This window comes from Saccoglossus kowalevskii, chromosome 7 (genome assembly GCF_978046115.1).
Source record: "Saccoglossus kowalevskii chromosome 7, keSacKowa6.1, whole genome shotgun sequence".
Lineage (NCBI taxonomy): Eukaryota > Metazoa > Hemichordata > Enteropneusta > Harrimaniidae > Saccoglossus > Saccoglossus kowalevskii.
This window is the reverse complement of record NC_140647.1, coordinates 22537076-22556189: the sequence shown is the minus strand read 5'-3', so window position 1 is coordinate 22556189 and position 19114 is coordinate 22537076. Positions and strand designations below refer to the sequence as shown.

General features: G+C 36.2%; 1 protein-coding gene across 1 annotated transcript in view; it reads right to left on the bottom strand.

Annotated features, from left to right (window-relative positions):
• Positions 1-11586, bottom strand: part of LOC100376780 (adenylate cyclase type 5-like) — a 35071-nt gene extending 23485 nt beyond the window's left edge. The window contains exons 1-5 of the mRNA XM_085501311.1: positions 11425-11586; positions 10833-10954; positions 8883-8994; positions 3714-3841; positions 526-684 (exon numbers count right to left, since the gene is read on the bottom strand). Coding sequence (XP_085357437.1) covers positions 526-684; positions 3714-3841; positions 8883-8994; positions 10833-10954; positions 11425-11586 — 683 coding nt within the window. The remainder of the gene's footprint in view (positions 1-525; positions 685-3713; positions 3842-8882; positions 8995-10832; positions 10955-11424) is intronic.
• Between the last annotated feature and the right edge of the window lie 7528 nt (positions 11587-19114).

The window sequence follows — 19114 nt, the reverse complement described above, 5'->3', positions numbered from 1 at the left end:
CCATGTTGTTTACCAAACTAGCGTCATTAGACAACTCACCAAACAGCCAAACTTTTGTTTTAGAAACTTACCCCGGCCTACCATCAGCATCCATGTTGTTTACCAAACTAATGTCATTAGACCACTCACCAAACAGCCAAACTTTTGTTTTTAGGAACTTACCCCGGCCTACCACCAGCTTCCATGTTGTTTGCCAAACTAACATCATTAGACCACACACTAAACAGTCTAACTTTTGTTTTAGAAACTTACCCCGGCCTACCATCAGCATCCATGTTGTTTACCATACTAATGTCATTAGACCACTCACCAAACAGCCAAACTTTTGTTTTTAGAAACTTACCCCAGCCTACCACCAGCATCCATGTTGTTTACCAAACTAACGTCATTAGACCACTCACCAAACAGCTAAACTTTTGTTTTTAGGAACTTACCCCGGCCTACCACCAGCTTCCATGTTGTTTGCCAAACTAATGTCATTAGACCACTCACCAAACAGCTAAACTTTTGTTTTTAGGAACTTACCCCGGCCTACCACCAGCTTCCATGTTGTTTGCCAAACTAACATCATTAGACCACACATCAAACTGCCATTTACGTAGTCCCAGAACACCGCAATGGACACGACCGCTGTGAATACCTACTCGCATATTGACATTTACTCCAGTTACTTCCCTCACAACACTGAAATGACAGCAAATTAAAAAAAAAAACATTATTTCATATAATAATCATGATGAAATTAGAAATATGATAAAAAAATGAAAAATGAGACTGATCAAACAAAATAAACTTACTGAAATTATTACACATTATCTGTTGCAATGTGTTAACAAAAGTATAATGGCCTGCCACACATCACTTATTACCTAAAATATTGACTAATTTTAAAATGATATCAGTTTTGGGCAAAATTAATAACCTATAAGAAGGTATGTCAATTAAATGAACTATTCAGGGAGAAACCCACTCCGAGGTACACACATACAAGCAATGGAAATCATTATGGCTCACGGTTTAGATATATTAGTTTTTATCAAATATTAAACCCCTAAATACGCAAACCAAAAAACCTGGGGGAAAACCAGTCCAGGCATCTGCATTTTGAATTTAAAAGCAATCAGACCGGTGATTTATATGAAAAAGTGAAACAACCACTCTTCATCCCCAAAATGTCAAAAATATTTCTTAAAATAAATGAAAAGAAAATCTGAAAGACAACCATTAAAACTAAGTACTAGCATGCATCAGACCGAAGCAATCATGACGATGGTTTTTAAGAAGATACTATTTTTACTAAAGTCAGACAGACAGATGCTCACTGAACTAAAATAGATTCATATTTTAATGCACATTCATATTTTTATATTAATCAGATGAAGAACCACTCCTGCAGGTAGAAACATGACAGGGATAACAAACAGCGATAAAGTCGGCATGGCGACATGAAGGATGAACAATGATAAAGATGACACACAAACCTAAAAAATAACTGACTGAATTACAGAGATGATTACTTTATTAATGAGTTAGCCCGACAAGTAAAATTAATTCATATCCAATTATTTGAAAGATTCGTGTGCAAATTGCTACTTAGATTTGGGTTGAAAATAATTAATAATGGCTGTTGACAATCAATCAATCAATCCAAAACATCCAGTATCTTCTACCATATTTACTTTGACATAAACGTTTTTTTTTATGGAAATGTATCCAAATGTATTCAAATGCAAAGAAGACATTTTCATTGGATAGAGAAGCATTTTGGTAATGCCTATCACCCATGAGTCTTATAATACCGTAAATCACTAAATTTTCGAATTTTCATGACTAGATCATTTTGTGGCAATCGTGAAAACAACAATTTTGTGTAAATCGCTGATACTAGAGAAACTTTCACAGCTACAAAATGTCATGATTTTCACAGACTTGCGAGTTAAAGAGGTCTACAGTACATATCATTAATACCAACAACCACTTTGTATATATTATTTTTTGGTACTAGCAGTTACTACCAATTTCCTAATTTGAACCCCATGTATGGAAAACATAGATCCTATCCAATTTATTTATTAGAGATGCTTAAGAAAGTGTTCCTGTGTGAAACCAATGATAAACCATGCTTCAATCCATTTTACCAAACTGTTCTTGTTATACAAAATAGTTAATTAATATTCACAAATTGATTCTAAACTAGTGTAAGATATCAATTACATGTATAAAATAACTATTATAATATTAAATAAACAAGCTGAAAAGTTTAAATTAGCTAATTAATATGCACACACTGATGTTACAGATGTTACACAGACAGCAAGAAAATACAAAGTTCTATTGCATGAAAGGTACACAAGGAAAAAATAAAATTGATATGTAAATTAGCTAATTAAAATGCACAGATTTTTCCAACCAATTGCCAGGCATGTAACAGTACAGACAGTATGCATGCACTAGGTTTTAATTTATTCAAGGAAACTATTTTTAATATTAATAAAACATGCTGAATGTAGTTGATCAGTATGCAAATTAGCTAATTAAAATGTGCATTTTCCAACCAATTGCCACCGGGCATGTAACAGTATGCACGCACTAGGTTTTAATCTATTGAAGAAAACTATTTTTAATATTAATAAAACATGCTAATTATTATGAAAATTAGCTAATTAAAATGTGCATTTTCCAACCAATTGCCACCGGGCATGTAACAGTATGCATGCACTAGGTTTTAATCTATTGAAGAAAACTATTTTTAATATTAATAAAACATGCTAATTATTATGCAAATTAGCTAATTAACATGTGCATATTCCTATCATTGTTTGTCATACTACGCAAACAGTATGCACAAACCAAGTTTCAATGTATTTGTGCAAAATGCAAAGAAAAGATAGATGAACAAGCCGTAAAATGATTGTCTATATAGACAATCAACAAAATAATCAAAAACCAGAGCCATAAATAATACTGCAATTAATTTCACCTGTGATCCATGGCTCAAGTAAATCAAAAGTTATCTTCCTATTATTGAGAAATCTATTCAGCGGCGACCAGACATGGACATGTAATTACTTGTTGGTTTCACGACAGCAAACTCTATTTCCTTACTCATCACTTTTAAATAGAACACTATATTTCAAATGTAATTAAATAACTCCCCATGGATGAACCATTCCTCAGAAACGCTATGTATATTCAACTCCCTAGAGGTAACTACTCTCGTACTAATTCCTATCCCCTTGCAATGAACCCTGGGTAACTGCATCCTGGGGTGGTGGATTTTGAAAAGCTCAATAATAAATCACTTGACTAAATTGCTCAGAAACGAGAATGATTTTATACGATTCTAGAATGATTTAATATGATTTAGTCGTGCAAGCTGTCTACATTAAAGGGCTACCAATTCAATTCAATAGTCAATTCCCTCTGAGAAAAGTATGCTTTAATCTTGTATATTGGGAAAAAAATCACTATAATTCCATCTTTTCACTTTAAAATTTTACATCCAACTTCATATAGTATGAAATAAAAAGTTTGACTTCTGCCAACTCAAGCTTAAATCACAAGAGTTTGTGATATTTCTTTATACTACATAGTCAGTAAATCAAGAAATTTATCTGATATGCGGTTCATAAAAATATCATTCAAAATAGTTTGAGCACTTGGAATCAGAGAAACAAACAGAAATACTTTATAAGTGAAAATATGGTACTTACGCTATGGCATCTATCATATCCAGTCCCATTTCTACACAGCAGTGTGCGTGATCTGGTCTTGGTTCTGGTAAGCCAGACACACAATAATAACAGTCACCTAAGATTTTTATCCGTAGACAGTGATTCTCCTAGAAAATTACAAACAAAATGTCTACTGTTAAAGGTCTCATGCCACTAATCAACCAATGCCTAGCAAGAACCAATGAAATTTTGTTAATATTTAATATTTTTTTTCTCAGATGTTCCCTGTTTGAGGGCGCGATCACCTGGGTCTGAGGTGAGACTAACATGTGATCTTTCGTTTACTACTTAGCGGCTGTGTACCTGTGGGTTTATTCTGTGTGTATTTGGATGTTCTAATCTTGGTGTTTTTCCAGTGATTTCTCTAGGTGCAGTCCAAAATACAGTAGGTGTGTCTTGTTTACCTGAGTTTTGGAAGAGTTTGAGCTGGCCAACATGTGTGTTTTATTTATGTGGTTGATTACAAGCATGTTGATTCCCATTTTAGAGCCATGTTTTCAACTTTGTTTAGGAATCTCATCATAAGTTAACATTGTTGTCTATGGAGTTTCAATTAGTGGTATGAGCCCTGAAAATGATCCATATAGTTATGACCCCTAAAGGTTCTGGGGTCATGACCTATAGATCCCTGATAGTTCCTTGGGTGATGAACATTAAGGGTCATACATCCTGGTATGTTCTGGGGTCATGACCCTTAGATCCCTGATAGTTCCTTGGGTGATGACCATTAAGGATCATACATCCTGGTAAGTTCTGGGTCATGACCCTTAGATCCCTGATAGTTCCTTGGGTGATGACCATTAAGGGTCATACATCTTGGTACGTTCAGAGGTCATGACCCTTAGATCCCTGATAGTTCCTCGGGTGATGACCATTAAGGGTCATACATCTTGGTATGTTCTGGGGTCATGACCCTTAGATCCATGATAGTTTCTCGGGTGATGACCATTAAGGGTCATACATCTTGTTAAGTTCTGGGGTCATGACCCTTAGATCCCTGATAGTTCCTTGGGTGATGACCATTAAGGGTCATACATCCTGGTATGTTCTGGGGTCATGACCCTTAGATCCCTGATAGTTTCTTGGGTGATGACCATTAAGGGTCGTACATCTTGGTATGTTCTGGGGTCATGACCCTTAGATCCCTGATAGTTCCTTGGGTGATCACCATTAAGGGTCATACATCCTGGTATGTTCTGGGGTCATGACCCTTAGATCCCGGATAGTTCCTCGGGTGATGACCATTAAGGGTCATACATCTTGGTACGTTCTGAGGTCATGACCCTTAGACCCCTGATAGTTCCTTGGGTGATGACCATTAAGGGTCATACATCCTGGTATGTTCCAGGGTCATGACCCTTAGATCCCTAATAGTTTCTGAGCTGATAACCATTAAGGGTCATACATCCTGGTATGTTCTGGGGTCATGACCCTTAGATCCCTGATAGTTTCTTGGGTGATGACCATTAAGGGTCATACATTCTGGTAAGTTCTGGGGTCATGACACTTAGATCCCTGATAGTTCCTCGGGTGATGACCATTGAGGGTCATACATCTTGGTACGTTCTGAGGTCATGACCCTTAGATCCCTAATAGTTTCTTGGGTGATGACCATTAAGGGTCATACATCTTGGTACGTTCTGAGGTCATGACCCTTAGATACCTGATAGTTTCTCGGGTGATGACCATTAAGGGTCATACATCCTGGTATGTTCTGGGGTCATGACCCTTAGATCCCTGATAGTTTCTTGGGTGATGACCATTAAGGGTCATACATCCTGGTAAGTTCTGGGGTCATGACCCTTAGATCCCTGATAGTTCCTTGGGTGATGACCATTAAGGGTCATACATCCTGGTATGTTCTGGGGTCATGACCCTTAGATCTCTGATAGTTCCTTGGGTGATGACCATTAAGGGTCATACATCCTGGTATGTTCTGGGGTCATGACCCTTAGATCCCTGATAGTTCCTCGGGTGATGACCATTAAGGGTCATACATCTTGGTATGTTCCGGGGTCATGACCCTTAGATACCTGATAGTTTCTTGGGTGATGACCATTAAGGGTCATACATCCTGGTATGTTCTGGGGTCATAACCCTTAGATCCCTGATAGTTTCTTGGGTGATGACCATTAAGGGTCATACATCCTGGTACGTTCTGAAGTCATGACCCTTAGATCCCTGATAGTTCCTTGGGTGATGACCATTAAGGGTCATACATCTTGGTATGTTCCGGGGTCATGACCCTTAGATCCCTGATAGTTTCTTAGGTGATGACCATTAAGGGTCATACATCCTGGTATGTTCTGGGGTCATAACCCTTAGATCCCTGATAGTTTCTTGGGTGATGACCATTAAGGGTCATACATCCTGGTAAGTTCTGGGTTCATGACCCTTAGATCCCTGATAGTTCCTTGGGTGATGACCATTAAGGGTCATACATCCTGGTATGTTCTGGGGTCATGACCCTTAGATCCCTGATAGTTCCTCGGGTGATGACCATTAAGGGTCATACATCCTGGTATGTTCTGGGGTCATAACCCTTAGATCCCTGATAGTTCCTCGGGTGATGACCATTAAAGGTCACACATCCTGGTATGTTCTGGGGTCATGACCCTTAGATGCCTAATACAAATGTAGTTTCTAGGGGGAGATGACCCTTAAAGTCATACATACATGTATGTTCTGGGGTCATGACACTTAAAAGTTATACATCCTGGTAGATCCTAGGGTCATTGCACCTAAAGGTCTGATGGTTTATAGGATCATACATCTGGGTATGTTTAGGAGGTCATGAACCCTTTAGGTTTGATAGTTCCTAGGGGGACCATAAACTATAGGACATTTGGATGCATGGCCTTATAGAGATAGATAGAGATTCATAGTAATTGATAAGGTTTCTAAGTTTGAAGATGATCAGATAAAAAATGTTTGTGTTGTTGTAACCACAACAAGTCAGGGCATTTTTAATCCTTATATTCAACAATATCTTGACAAATATCCGGAACATCATTTTTGAAAATAAAATGGCCACCAATAAGACATTTTTAATAAGATTCATAAAACAAAATAATGTGCATCAAGGTCTGGCTGCGGCAGAACCACAGGCATGGTGAACATGTGAGTGGTTAAACAGACATCAAAGCCCAGGATCAACTTCTCGAAATTGGTAGACATGTGTATTTTTACTAATAAAATGACCACCAGTCAGCAACCTTGAATTAGATTGCAAAACAAATGCATAGGCATGACATGTGCGATATGATGCACAAAGTACAAGTTTAGTTTGAGCATGAGCAGTCCAAGTGGGTCTGACTGAGAACTAAAAAAATTACACAACTGATAGATATTGCTATGATGTTATCAATTGGACAACAGTGACAAAGACGCATGGAATGTAGAATTAAAACAAATACAATAACATAATGACAATAACGAGTGAAGTACACAGTGGAAATAATATCAGTCAGGAGTCTGAATTGAAAATAATGAATAGAATTAGATTGCATTATTGTTATCTGTGATTGATAAATGTAGCAACTCACACGATTTAAATCTCTATCTACAAAGCAATTATAAAAATAAATTGAAATACTATTTTTGGGATATTTCCATTTAATTATTCGTGATTGATGTTTTCGTTTATGATCAAGTCAGAAATCTGTGAATCTGTGTCATGGGAAATGTCAGTTAATGAAATACAATTGAACCAACGTTTGAAACAGCTCTCACTTGCAGGTGAGAAGGCGATGGTTAGAAGGCAGTGGTTGAAATCTGATGCACGCAACAGGGCAAACAACAAGCAAATTTACAAATAATGGGAAATTAGAAATACCATCACGAAATAAACAAATCTGATACAGGTTCATTCAAATATCAAAGCAGCTCAAGTTGGTTCTGATTTTCAACAAGAAACTGAAAATACCCTTTATTTTCTCAAAAATAAAAATGGAACTGAGGTCATCCTATGCAAATGACTTCAATTGCACATAAACACACTTGATATTGATTCTGATCATTTACGATATTTTTAATAATCATGATCAGTACTTTATGGAATTGACGAGTTATGCAGGTCTGAACTCAGTGGCCAATTTATTTTTTACCTGGAAAACCTGAATTCCAATCGTGCAACATAGTTTTGCATCTGTTTTGGAACAAGCTTAACACAACTGTAACTTACGAAATGCAAAATGTTCTATGTTCAAAATTTGCTTGAACAGCAACAAATGTTAAGAGTCGTCTTATAAATCATAAAAGAATATCAAGAATCTGAAGTGTTTTCAATATTTTCTAACACATTTTCCATTAATATCGGCAGTTTAATTTTCTCATCTCCAATTGGCGAATATGACATGATATAACTCTAAATTGATGTATGTGAATCATGCTCCAAGAATAATCACAATGTACAACTACAAGGAGGAAGTCGATTACACTAATGGGAAACTACTTGTATGGCCATCTGATCATTACTACAATTTGTTTGGTTAGTGTATGCAACGCGTCATTTGTTTTATCTTCATTTAATTTTAGCTCTGAGAAGTAGAAATGTTGAGATTTAAACCATTTAGCTCATTAAGGACTGGTGCCTAGCTATAAAATAAACAGTCAAAACATTGATTTAGCATGCACAGACCAGATGAGGTTTGGCTGCAATCAAGCTTACTGACCATATGTGGTATTTGGCTGCAATCAAATTCAGTGATTATAGCCCTAAGTCTGGCCGCAATCAAGTTGCAGAATGTAGCATAAACAATAGCTACGTTCACCTTACGAGTTCTCGGCATGTGCCAACATTTTTAATCCTTCATGTTTGGAGAGGGATTACAGCAGAAGAAGAAACCAGTTGCAGCAACACATAAATATGTGCCACCGATAATGTTCTGCATTAAATTTATTCATTACTAAAGGATTTTGCCTCGTCATGTCATACTAGTATAATTATTATATGTTCTCTTAAGTTCATCACTGAGTGTGTGATTTTGATTCATGTAAAGCATTCAAGGCAGCAAATCTGGGCACATTGGCACCAATATCAATTTTTTTGTTCTTTAAATTCTTTGTATTGGAAAAAAAAATTAAAGAATGAATTCTGAAAATAATAAATTAGTCATACATAACTCACAATGAAATGGTTTAACTTACTTGAGCGAGTTTGTCAAATCTTGCAAATAATTCATTAAGAATTTTCACAAGTTCTTGAGCTGTACATTGTGATGATAGCCTTGTAAACCCTTCAATATCAGCAAATAAGATACTGCAATAAAATAGTATGCAAAAATTAATATGAAGCTCTGTGCAATAAAGGGAAAATGGACAATCCCCGGGTTTGTCCAATATAAATTACCGGTAACCAGAGGAAACTACAGCTACATGTAATGTTTTTCTAGAGCTCAAAGCCTACCGGGTATACAGGAAAAAGTTGGAAGAAATCAATAAGAGTTTGTAAATAGTGCACTTTCGTCAGTGTGCAGTGCCATTCTGAAGCTCATTCATCATAAAACATGTTTAGAAATGTTCTTCAAGGGCCAGCTGTACCTTACCTAACATTCTCCCTAACCCAATCTTCTCCTTAACTAAGTTGTACCTTATCTGACATTCTCCCTAATCCCATCTTCTCACTAACCAAGCTGCACCATTATGTGATATTCTCTCTAACCCAATTTTCTCCCCAACCAAGCTGCACCTTACGTGATATTCTCTCTAACCCAATCTTCCCCCAACCAAGCTGTACTTTACCTGATATTCTCCCTAACCCCATCTTCCCCCAACCAATCTGCACCTTACCTGATATTCTCTCTAACCCAATTTTCTCCCCAACCAAGCTGCACCTTATCTGATATTCTCCCTAACCCCATCTTCCCCCAACCAATCTGCACCTTACCTGATATTCTCTCTAACCCAATCTTCTCCCCAACCAATCTGTACCTTACCTGATATTCTCTCTAACCCAATCTTCTCCCCAACCAATCTGCACCTTACCTGACATTCTCTCTAATCCCATCTTCTCCCCAACCAAGCTGCACCTTATCTGATATTCTCCCTAACCCCATCTTCCCCCAACCAATCTGCACCTTACCTGATATTCTCTCTAACCCAATCTTCTCCCCAACCAATCTGCACCTTACCTGATATTCTCTCTAATCCCATCTTCCCCCAACCAATCTGCACCTTACCTGACATTCTCTCTAATCCCATCTTTTCCCCAACCAATCTGCACCTTACCTGATATTCTCTCTAACCCAATCTTCTCCCCAACCAATCTGCACCTTACCTAACATTCTCTCTAACCCAATCTTCCCCCAACCAAGCTGCACCTCATCTGACATTCTCTCTAACCCAATCTTCCCCTAACCAATCTGCACCTTACCTGATATTCTCTCTAACCCAATCTTCCCCCAACCAAGCTGTACTTTACCTGATATTCTCCCTAACCCCATCTTCCCCCAACCAATCTGCACCTTACCTGATATTCTCTCTAACCCAATTTTCTCCCCAACCAAGCTGCACCTTATCTGATATTCTCCCTAACCCCATCTTCCCCCAACCAATCTGCACCTTACCTGATATTCTCTCTAACCCAATCTTCTCCCCAACCAATCTGTACCTTACCTGATATTCTCTCTAACCCAATCTTCTCCCCAACCAATCTGCACCTTACCTGACATTCTCTCTAATCCCATCTTCTCCCCAACCAAGCTGCACCTTATCTGATATTCTCCCTAACCCCATCTTCCCCCAACCAATCTGCACCTTACCTGATATTCTCTCTAACCCAATCTTCTCCCCAACCAATCTGCACCTTACCTGATATTCTCTCTAATCCCATCTTCCCCCAACCAATCTGCACCTTACCTGACATTCTCTCTAATCCCATCTTTTCCCCAACCAATCTGCACCTTACCTGATATTCTCTCTAACCCAATCTTCCCCCAACCAAGCTGCACCTCATCTGACATTCTCTCTAACCCAATCTTCCCCTAACCAATCTGCACCTTACCTGATATTCTCTCTAACCCAATCTTCCCCAACCAATCTGCACCTTACCTGACATTCTCCCAAACCCAATCTTCCCCCAACCAAGCTGTACCTTACCTGACATTCTCATGCCTCTGAATGTAAATTTTGTGAAACATCATATCTTCTTGCTTACTGGCAATATCAGCTTTCATTTCCATGGCAACATGACGTGGCAACACAGACAGCAACAATCGTTCCTATATGGATAACATAACATGTTTCAAAGAAGTATACAAATTGGCATTTAACAAAAAGGTTGAGGTCCCCCTAGATTGTAGTTGCATGTGAAAATAGTTATTGGAAGCAGAGAATCATGGGCACTGTCATGCAAAAAAAAACAAATATGCTTTTGACCCCAAATTAACAAAAGTATTTGAATATACAATAGAAAATATGCAAATATGCAAATTAAGTAATTAATATGCAAGCCAATAAATACACAAATGAAATCCAATAAATTATTAAAAGATTACATTTTTTCAAGAACTAAAACAAGGAATCCAGGTAAACTGTATTATGTTGCGCTAATGCTACATGTATGTTTCAGCTTGTATTCTGCAAATCCACCTTATCTTCAGTCAAATATTAATACTATTAAGAAGTACAACTGACATGTACTCTACACGACATGACCTGACAACGGATACATGAAATGAGAGCTTCATACCTGTTGCTGGTTTTCCCTCTGCGAGTTTAATCTGGCTTCTATACATTTCCTTGTCTCCAGAAAGGCCTGCCTCTGGGCAACTTCTGTTGGATAATGTGTGAAAATACCTGCTAAGTTGGCACAGGCAAACACCAAGACATTGGCTACAATCTGAAAAAACATAAAATGATACGATTGTAAATATAGAACAAACAAATTAACATTGCTATGTTTATATTATTATTCATTATAATATTTAATATCAAAATTAGAAACTCATTTCACGTAGCACAAATCAAACCAGAAATTATGTACAATCAACGTCCTTCAAATCCATGGGAAGATTTATTGGGCTTGTATAAATCCGCAAACATTCTTTTTGCATAGAAACGAACCAGGTAAAATAAAATTCTGGATCCCCTCTGAAATTACTAACAATAGATCATTGGCAAGTTTACATGTGAGATACCATACGCAAACTGAAATCTCTCACTTTAATAAGGATACTTTGAGGATGGGAATTTTCATGATTTTTTTTTTTTTTTTTCAATTAAATAATTAGTTAATTAATGTCAGGTAATAGATGGAAATTTGAAAGATCCCTGCAGATTCATCAGAACAGAGATGTCATTGTAAATGCCATCCAGTCAATCAGGGCATTACCATCAACGAAGACAGTTGAGAGTAACTATAACATGATACTATATATAGTGTAGCCTGCAAACAACACAAATTGGATGTCAAGCAATAATACATATTAGCTGGCATCAGCATGTGATCCTTTTGTTTGCTATATAAAATCTATTTTCTGAGAAAACTTACAATAATAAGTAAAAAACGACAATTAAACTGTAGCTTCCATGGACAATGAAAATACATTTTGTTATTAAAAACCAACTGAAAATGATGTCATTTATTTTAAATTAATACATGTATCTTAAAGACACTGGATCAGGACAAATTATATCTCTTTGACATGGAAAAACATAAAATAAAACCTCTTTTGCTCATTGTTTTTTTTTTAATACTTTAAATTTATATATAGACTGTTCTTGAGATAAATATTATCATAGTTATTATTATTATTATTATTATTATTATTATTATACATACATTATACATCAATTTTCGCAGAAATACAGATACAGAAATCCCATATTTTTATTTAATTGTCAATATTTTTGAAACATTAAATGCTGCATATACATAAATAAAAATAATCATAATCATTTTAAATCTTTAGTGGTATTTCAAAACAATTAATACCTATGCTATAAATAACTACCATAGTTCAACATTCTCTCACTGAAGCAAAACTGAGAACACGCTCCATCTACTTTCAATCGGTCTCCTAGCAACTGCCTCCATAATACATGTATCATATCTACTCCTTACACACTGCTCTTTCCAAGACCTTTATAAAAATCGTGAGTTCTCTTCAACACAGTCAGCTCTGAGAGATTCCCATTTTCCCAAATTCCCAAGCATTTTAACAGCAAGCCGTAATTGAATGACCTTCTGCTGAATCTTTTCAAAGTAGCACGCAACAATGTAAAGAAACTCGCATTCTGACAAGATTGATGCTGATCAGTGTACAGTAATAGGTTTTAGTAATCACATTTCTCGCAAGGACCCTTCATTGTTGTTCTCTGGTGAAAAAAAGTCTTTGTGAAGAGAAAAACCTTCAAACGATAGTATCAGATATATTTTCCAATCAGACTCCAATGAATTTGAATTGAAATAATAGGAGGATCATGAGTGTATGTATATTTATTCTAATTATAAACATTAATGCACATTCCTCTTGATCACAATCAAGCTTGATTAAACTGATTAATAACATTATCAAATGATGAAAAGAGACACTACATTGTATCTGAGAATGATTCTTTAAACACCAGTTGGTATTAATCGAATTGATCACAAACATAAAACGTTTGCTACAGGCAATTAATGAATTGTGTTGATGATACACTAGAGTGTTGTTTTTCTGTATGGCTACTAGGGACATGTTAGAGGTTACTAGGGACACGCCCACAAGAAAGCCATTGAGGTAATCAGTGTATGTTCCAAGTGAATGTATGAGTACGATAGTTTGTTCATTACTAAAAATGACATAATGCTGAAGGCATTTGATTCAGATTAATAAATAAGTGAACAAAATGATAATAGCATTTACAACTTATAACTGTGGTATTGAAATAATTTCTCAAAGGCTATGTTAGGACAATAAAGAACCATGTGATTCACAAGAATTCGCTGAAAAACCACAGTGAATAGACTATTTTCCGTTCACTGCGAGAATCACGCGTTATGTGTGAAATCGAACGTAAAAACAGGACAAACAAAGGTCATAGCGTCGTAGTCGCGTCAAACATCGCGTGGGATTCGACAAACACGAAAGTATTTCGGGGACATTTCCATGCTTAATAATGTGCTGTCCACATTTGATGATAGGCAATTTCGATTAAGTAAGGGTATTCGGAAGCAATATTCCTCTGTCGAAGATCGGCCGGTCAATGTAAGCTACGAAATAAAGAAATTCTAGTTCAAAATCAAATCGTTCGATTTTTGCGGCAGACGTTCAACGCGCGTCTTTCATGCATCTCGCGAGATCTCGCAATTGTACGGAAAATCACCTATTAACACCATTGAGATTGATACTGTTTCATGTGTTTTATGATTTGCAGTAAGATTTGTTTAATGCTAAGGAAATATCAGATTTTGAAGTGGTTGCTATGGACACCATAATGTAAATAATCAATATGTAGACATTCAAGATCTCAAACAAAAATTGTTTGCCATTTTTTTAATCTTTCACAAATATAATCAAGCTTTCCTGCAAGTAAAAGACAAGGATGCATAAAAAGTTTACTAATACCAACATATGCATCCCAGTCTACAATGTATAGTTAAATATGCACTGATATAACATTTTAATTGTATTTTGAGCAAATCAGACATTATTCCTTATTCTAGAAATAGGTTTTTCTTATAACAAGTGTACGAGAAGGAGAGTTTAATTTAAATGCATGGATTTGATGTTTCAGGGATTTTCACCTGGTTTTAAATTCACTGGTTTGTGAAGGAAACAATACATTCTGTTGTTAACTTCACACATCCACTGGGTTTTAATTCAATTCAGTGTATAAGCAAAATTATAACCCAGTGAATAATTCAGCCCCCATACATTAAAACAATCTTGCTATACTGCCCTCACAGGCATACACAAGAAATATTTTAATCTTACATGTTTTGCAGTGACACTTATATTACAGATGAATTGACATAACCATAGCAACAAGAAGAAATGAAACATGATGTTGATTTCATATTGGATCATGTATTGAAACTGAATCAATGATAATTAGGTGCTGAAATATTCAAATTTCATAATTGTCTATAATATCAAAAAGTTTATTGTTTATTGTACATTATACCCATTATCTTTAAGCTACATCTATTGTCTGAAAATTATCATGCTACATAAGTACTCGTACAATAAATCTCAGATTCACTTTATTAGTAAAGCATACATTTAAATTAAATCATATTTTAATGATTCAGTAAATGCAAGTTTTGGTTTTCTGATTGACAAGGGTATGTGACGAAGAACAGAAAAACATTTCATTTTCAAGCAAAATATTTTGAAAATGAAACTGCAATGTGAACTTTTAAAGGGAACCATGCGAGGCAATCGGGTAGGACATTAAGGTAATTGCCTTCATGCTTCCCTGCATTGCAAGCTCTGACATTTTGTAGAGATTGAACATATTAAATTTCTCAAAAAAAACTTCTAGGGTCTCTGCCAATTAGATGGTACAGCGTCTTTCCACAAAGATTTTTCTTGGAAGTTTAGCCAAAACATAAAAACTGAGAAACGGTAATGCCAGTCTATATATTGACAATGAATTTACAGACATTGGGCAAAAGAATTAATGCAAGCAACATAAGGCAATTGAGTGGTTTGGTTCATTGCACTGCTTGTCAATACAAGTGACATATACCACATGCCATCATTAACCAATGATTGCACTGCTTGTCAATACAAGTGACATATACCACATGCCATCATTAACCAATGACTATACTGCTTGTCAATACAAGTGACATATACCACATGCCATCATTAACCAATGACTATACTGCTTGTCAATACAAGTGACATATACCACATGCCATCATTAACCAATGACTATACTGCTTGTCAATACAAGTGACATATACCACATGTCATCATTAACCAATGACCATACTGCTTGTCAATACAAGTGACATATACCACATGACATCATTAACCAATGACTGTACTGCTTGTCAATACAAGTGACATATACCACATGACATCATTAACCAATGACTGTACTGCTTGTCAATACAAGTGACATATACCACATGCCATCATTAACCAATGACTATACTGCTTGTCAATACAAGTGACATATACCACATGTCATCATTAACCAATGACCATACTGCTTGTCAATACAAGTGACATATACCACATGCCATCATTAACCAATGACTGCACTGCTTGTCAATACAAGTGACATATACCACATGACATCATTAACCAATGACCATACTGCTTGTCAATACAAGTGACATATACCACATGCCATCATTAACCAATGACTGCACTGCTTGTCAATACAAGTGACATATACCACATGACATCATTAACCAATGACTGTACTGCTTGTCAATACAAGTGACATATACCACATGCCATCATTAACCAATGACTATACTGCTTGTCAATACAAGTGACATATACCACATGTCATCATTAACCAATGACCATACTGCTTGTCAATACAAGTGACATATACCACATGCCATCATTAACCAATGACTGCACTGCTTGTCAATACAAGTGACATATACCACATGACATCATTAACCAATGACCATACTGCTTGTCAATACAAGTGACATATACCACATGCCATCATTAACCAATGACTGCACTGCTTGTCAATACAAGTGACATATACCACATGACATCATTAACCAATGACTGTACTGCTTGTCAATACAAGTGACATATACCACATGCCATCATTAACCAATGACCATACTGCTTGTCAATACAAGTGACATATACCACATGTCATCATTAACCAATGACTATACTGCTTGTCAATACAAGTGACATATACCACATGACATCATTAACCAATGACTGTACTGCTTGTCAATACAAGTGACATATACCACATGCCATCATTAACCAATGACTATACTGCTTGTCAATACAAGTGACATATACCACATGTCATCATTAACCAATGACCATACTGCTTGTCAATACAAGTGACATATACCACATGCCATCATTAACCAATGACTGCACTGCTTGTCAATACAAGTGACATATACCACATGACATCATTAACCAATGACCATACTGCTTGTCAATACAAGTGACATATACCACATGCCATCATTAACCAATGACTACACTGCTTGTCAATACAAGTGACATATACCACATGCCATCATTAACCAATGACCATACTGCTTGTCAATACAAGTGACATATACCACATGACATCATTAACCAATGACAGCACTGCTTGTCAATACAAGTGACATATACCACATGCCATCATTAACCAATGACCATACTGCTTGTCAATACAAGTGACATATACCACATGACATCATTAACCAATGACCATACTGCTTGTCAATACAAGTGACATATACCACATGCCATCATTAACCAATGACCATACTGCTTGTCAATACAAGTGGCATATACTGTAAAATGACTAATTTTCACTGGGTTTAAATTTCACTGATTTACCATTTCAGGCATATTCAGTGGGTTTTAAATTCACGGTTTCATCATTTAGATAATGTGTTCTATGCTAAATTTTACATATTCACTGTGTTTTAATTTAGCGCATTTTCCAGTCAGCGAAATAAGCTAAATTAAAACCCAGTGAATAATTACCCCCTTTACAGTACCACATGACATCATTAACCAATGACCATACTGCTTGTCAATACAAGTGACATATACCACATGACATCATTAACCAATGACTGTACTGCTTGTCAATACAAGTGACATATACCACATGACATCATTAACCAATGACCATACTGCTTGTCAATACAAGTGACATATACCACATGCCATCATTAACCAATGACTGCACTGCTTGTCAATACAAGTGACATATACCACATGCCATCATTAACCAATGACCATACTGCTTGTCAATACAAGTGACATATACCACATGCCATCATTAACCAATGACTGCACTGCTTGTCAATACAAGTGACATATACCACATGCCATCATTAACCAATGACCATACTGCTTGTCAATACAAGTGACATATACCACATGACATCATTAACCAATGACTGCACTGCTTGTCAATACAAGTGACATATACCACATGACATCATTAACCAATGACTGCACTGCTTGTCAATACAAGTGACATATACCACATGACATCATTAACCAATGACCATACTGCTTGTCAATACAAGTGACATATACCACATGCCATCATTAACCAATGACTGCACTGCTTGTCAATACAAGTGACATATACCACATGCCATCATTAACCAATGACCATACTGCTTGTCAATACAAGTGACATATACCACATGACATCATTAACCAATGACTGCACTGCTTGTCAATACAAGTGACATATACCACATGACATCATTAACCAATGACCATACTGCTTGTCAATACAAGTGACATATACCACATGCCATCATTAACCAATGACTACACTGCTTGTCAATACAAGTGACATATACCACATGACATCATTAACCAATGACCAAACTGCTTGTCAATACAAGTGACATATACCACATGACATCATTAACCAATGACTGCACTGCTTGTCAATACAAGTGACATATACCACATGACATCATTAACCAATGACTGCACTGCTTGTCAATACAAGTGACATACACCACATGACACCATTAACCACTGCATAACATCTGATCAGTTCTTAAATGGTTTAAATTGATGCAAAACCAATGTTCAATATGACGATCGGCGATTAAAGCATGCTTTGTATCTTGATCTTTAAAGTGAGTATAATCAATATTTATCAGTTGTGTACAAGAAGAATGAGGTATGATGCAAACTTGTCAAAGTGAGTACTTAGCACATCAGTGACGCTTTTATCCAGCACAAGTGGAAATAAATGAATCGGGTGTATTTACAAACAAAACAGCTTTCAAGTGGTCCTTTAAGTAGTAGATAGGAGCTATATTGAAAGCTAATGGCCAATCTTAATCTCAATGTTCTGATTACTAGTTCATACCCTGTAATTTGTTGCTAGCTATTAAGATCATATTGTTCTGCTAATTCAGGCTAAAATGAAAGCACTTGGTAAAAAACCATACCCTCAGGCTAAGCTGGTAATGATAAATTATTAAATTATGTATGTGATACAATACAAACATACCTAATTCATCAATATTGAATTAACCTTTTCATCACCAGTGTTCACTTCTCATCACAAATTCACAAAATAGTCTTGTTTATAGTCTGCACTTTATCCTTCAGAAGATTGGGACAAAAATAGCCAATTTTTTTAAGTAAAAACTGAAAATTGACTCAAATTTTGTCGGTTGGCTCCAAAATTAGAGTTCATTTCCAGAAATATTGAAGAATTTAAAAAAAAAAAGTGCAGACAAATTTGGGCAA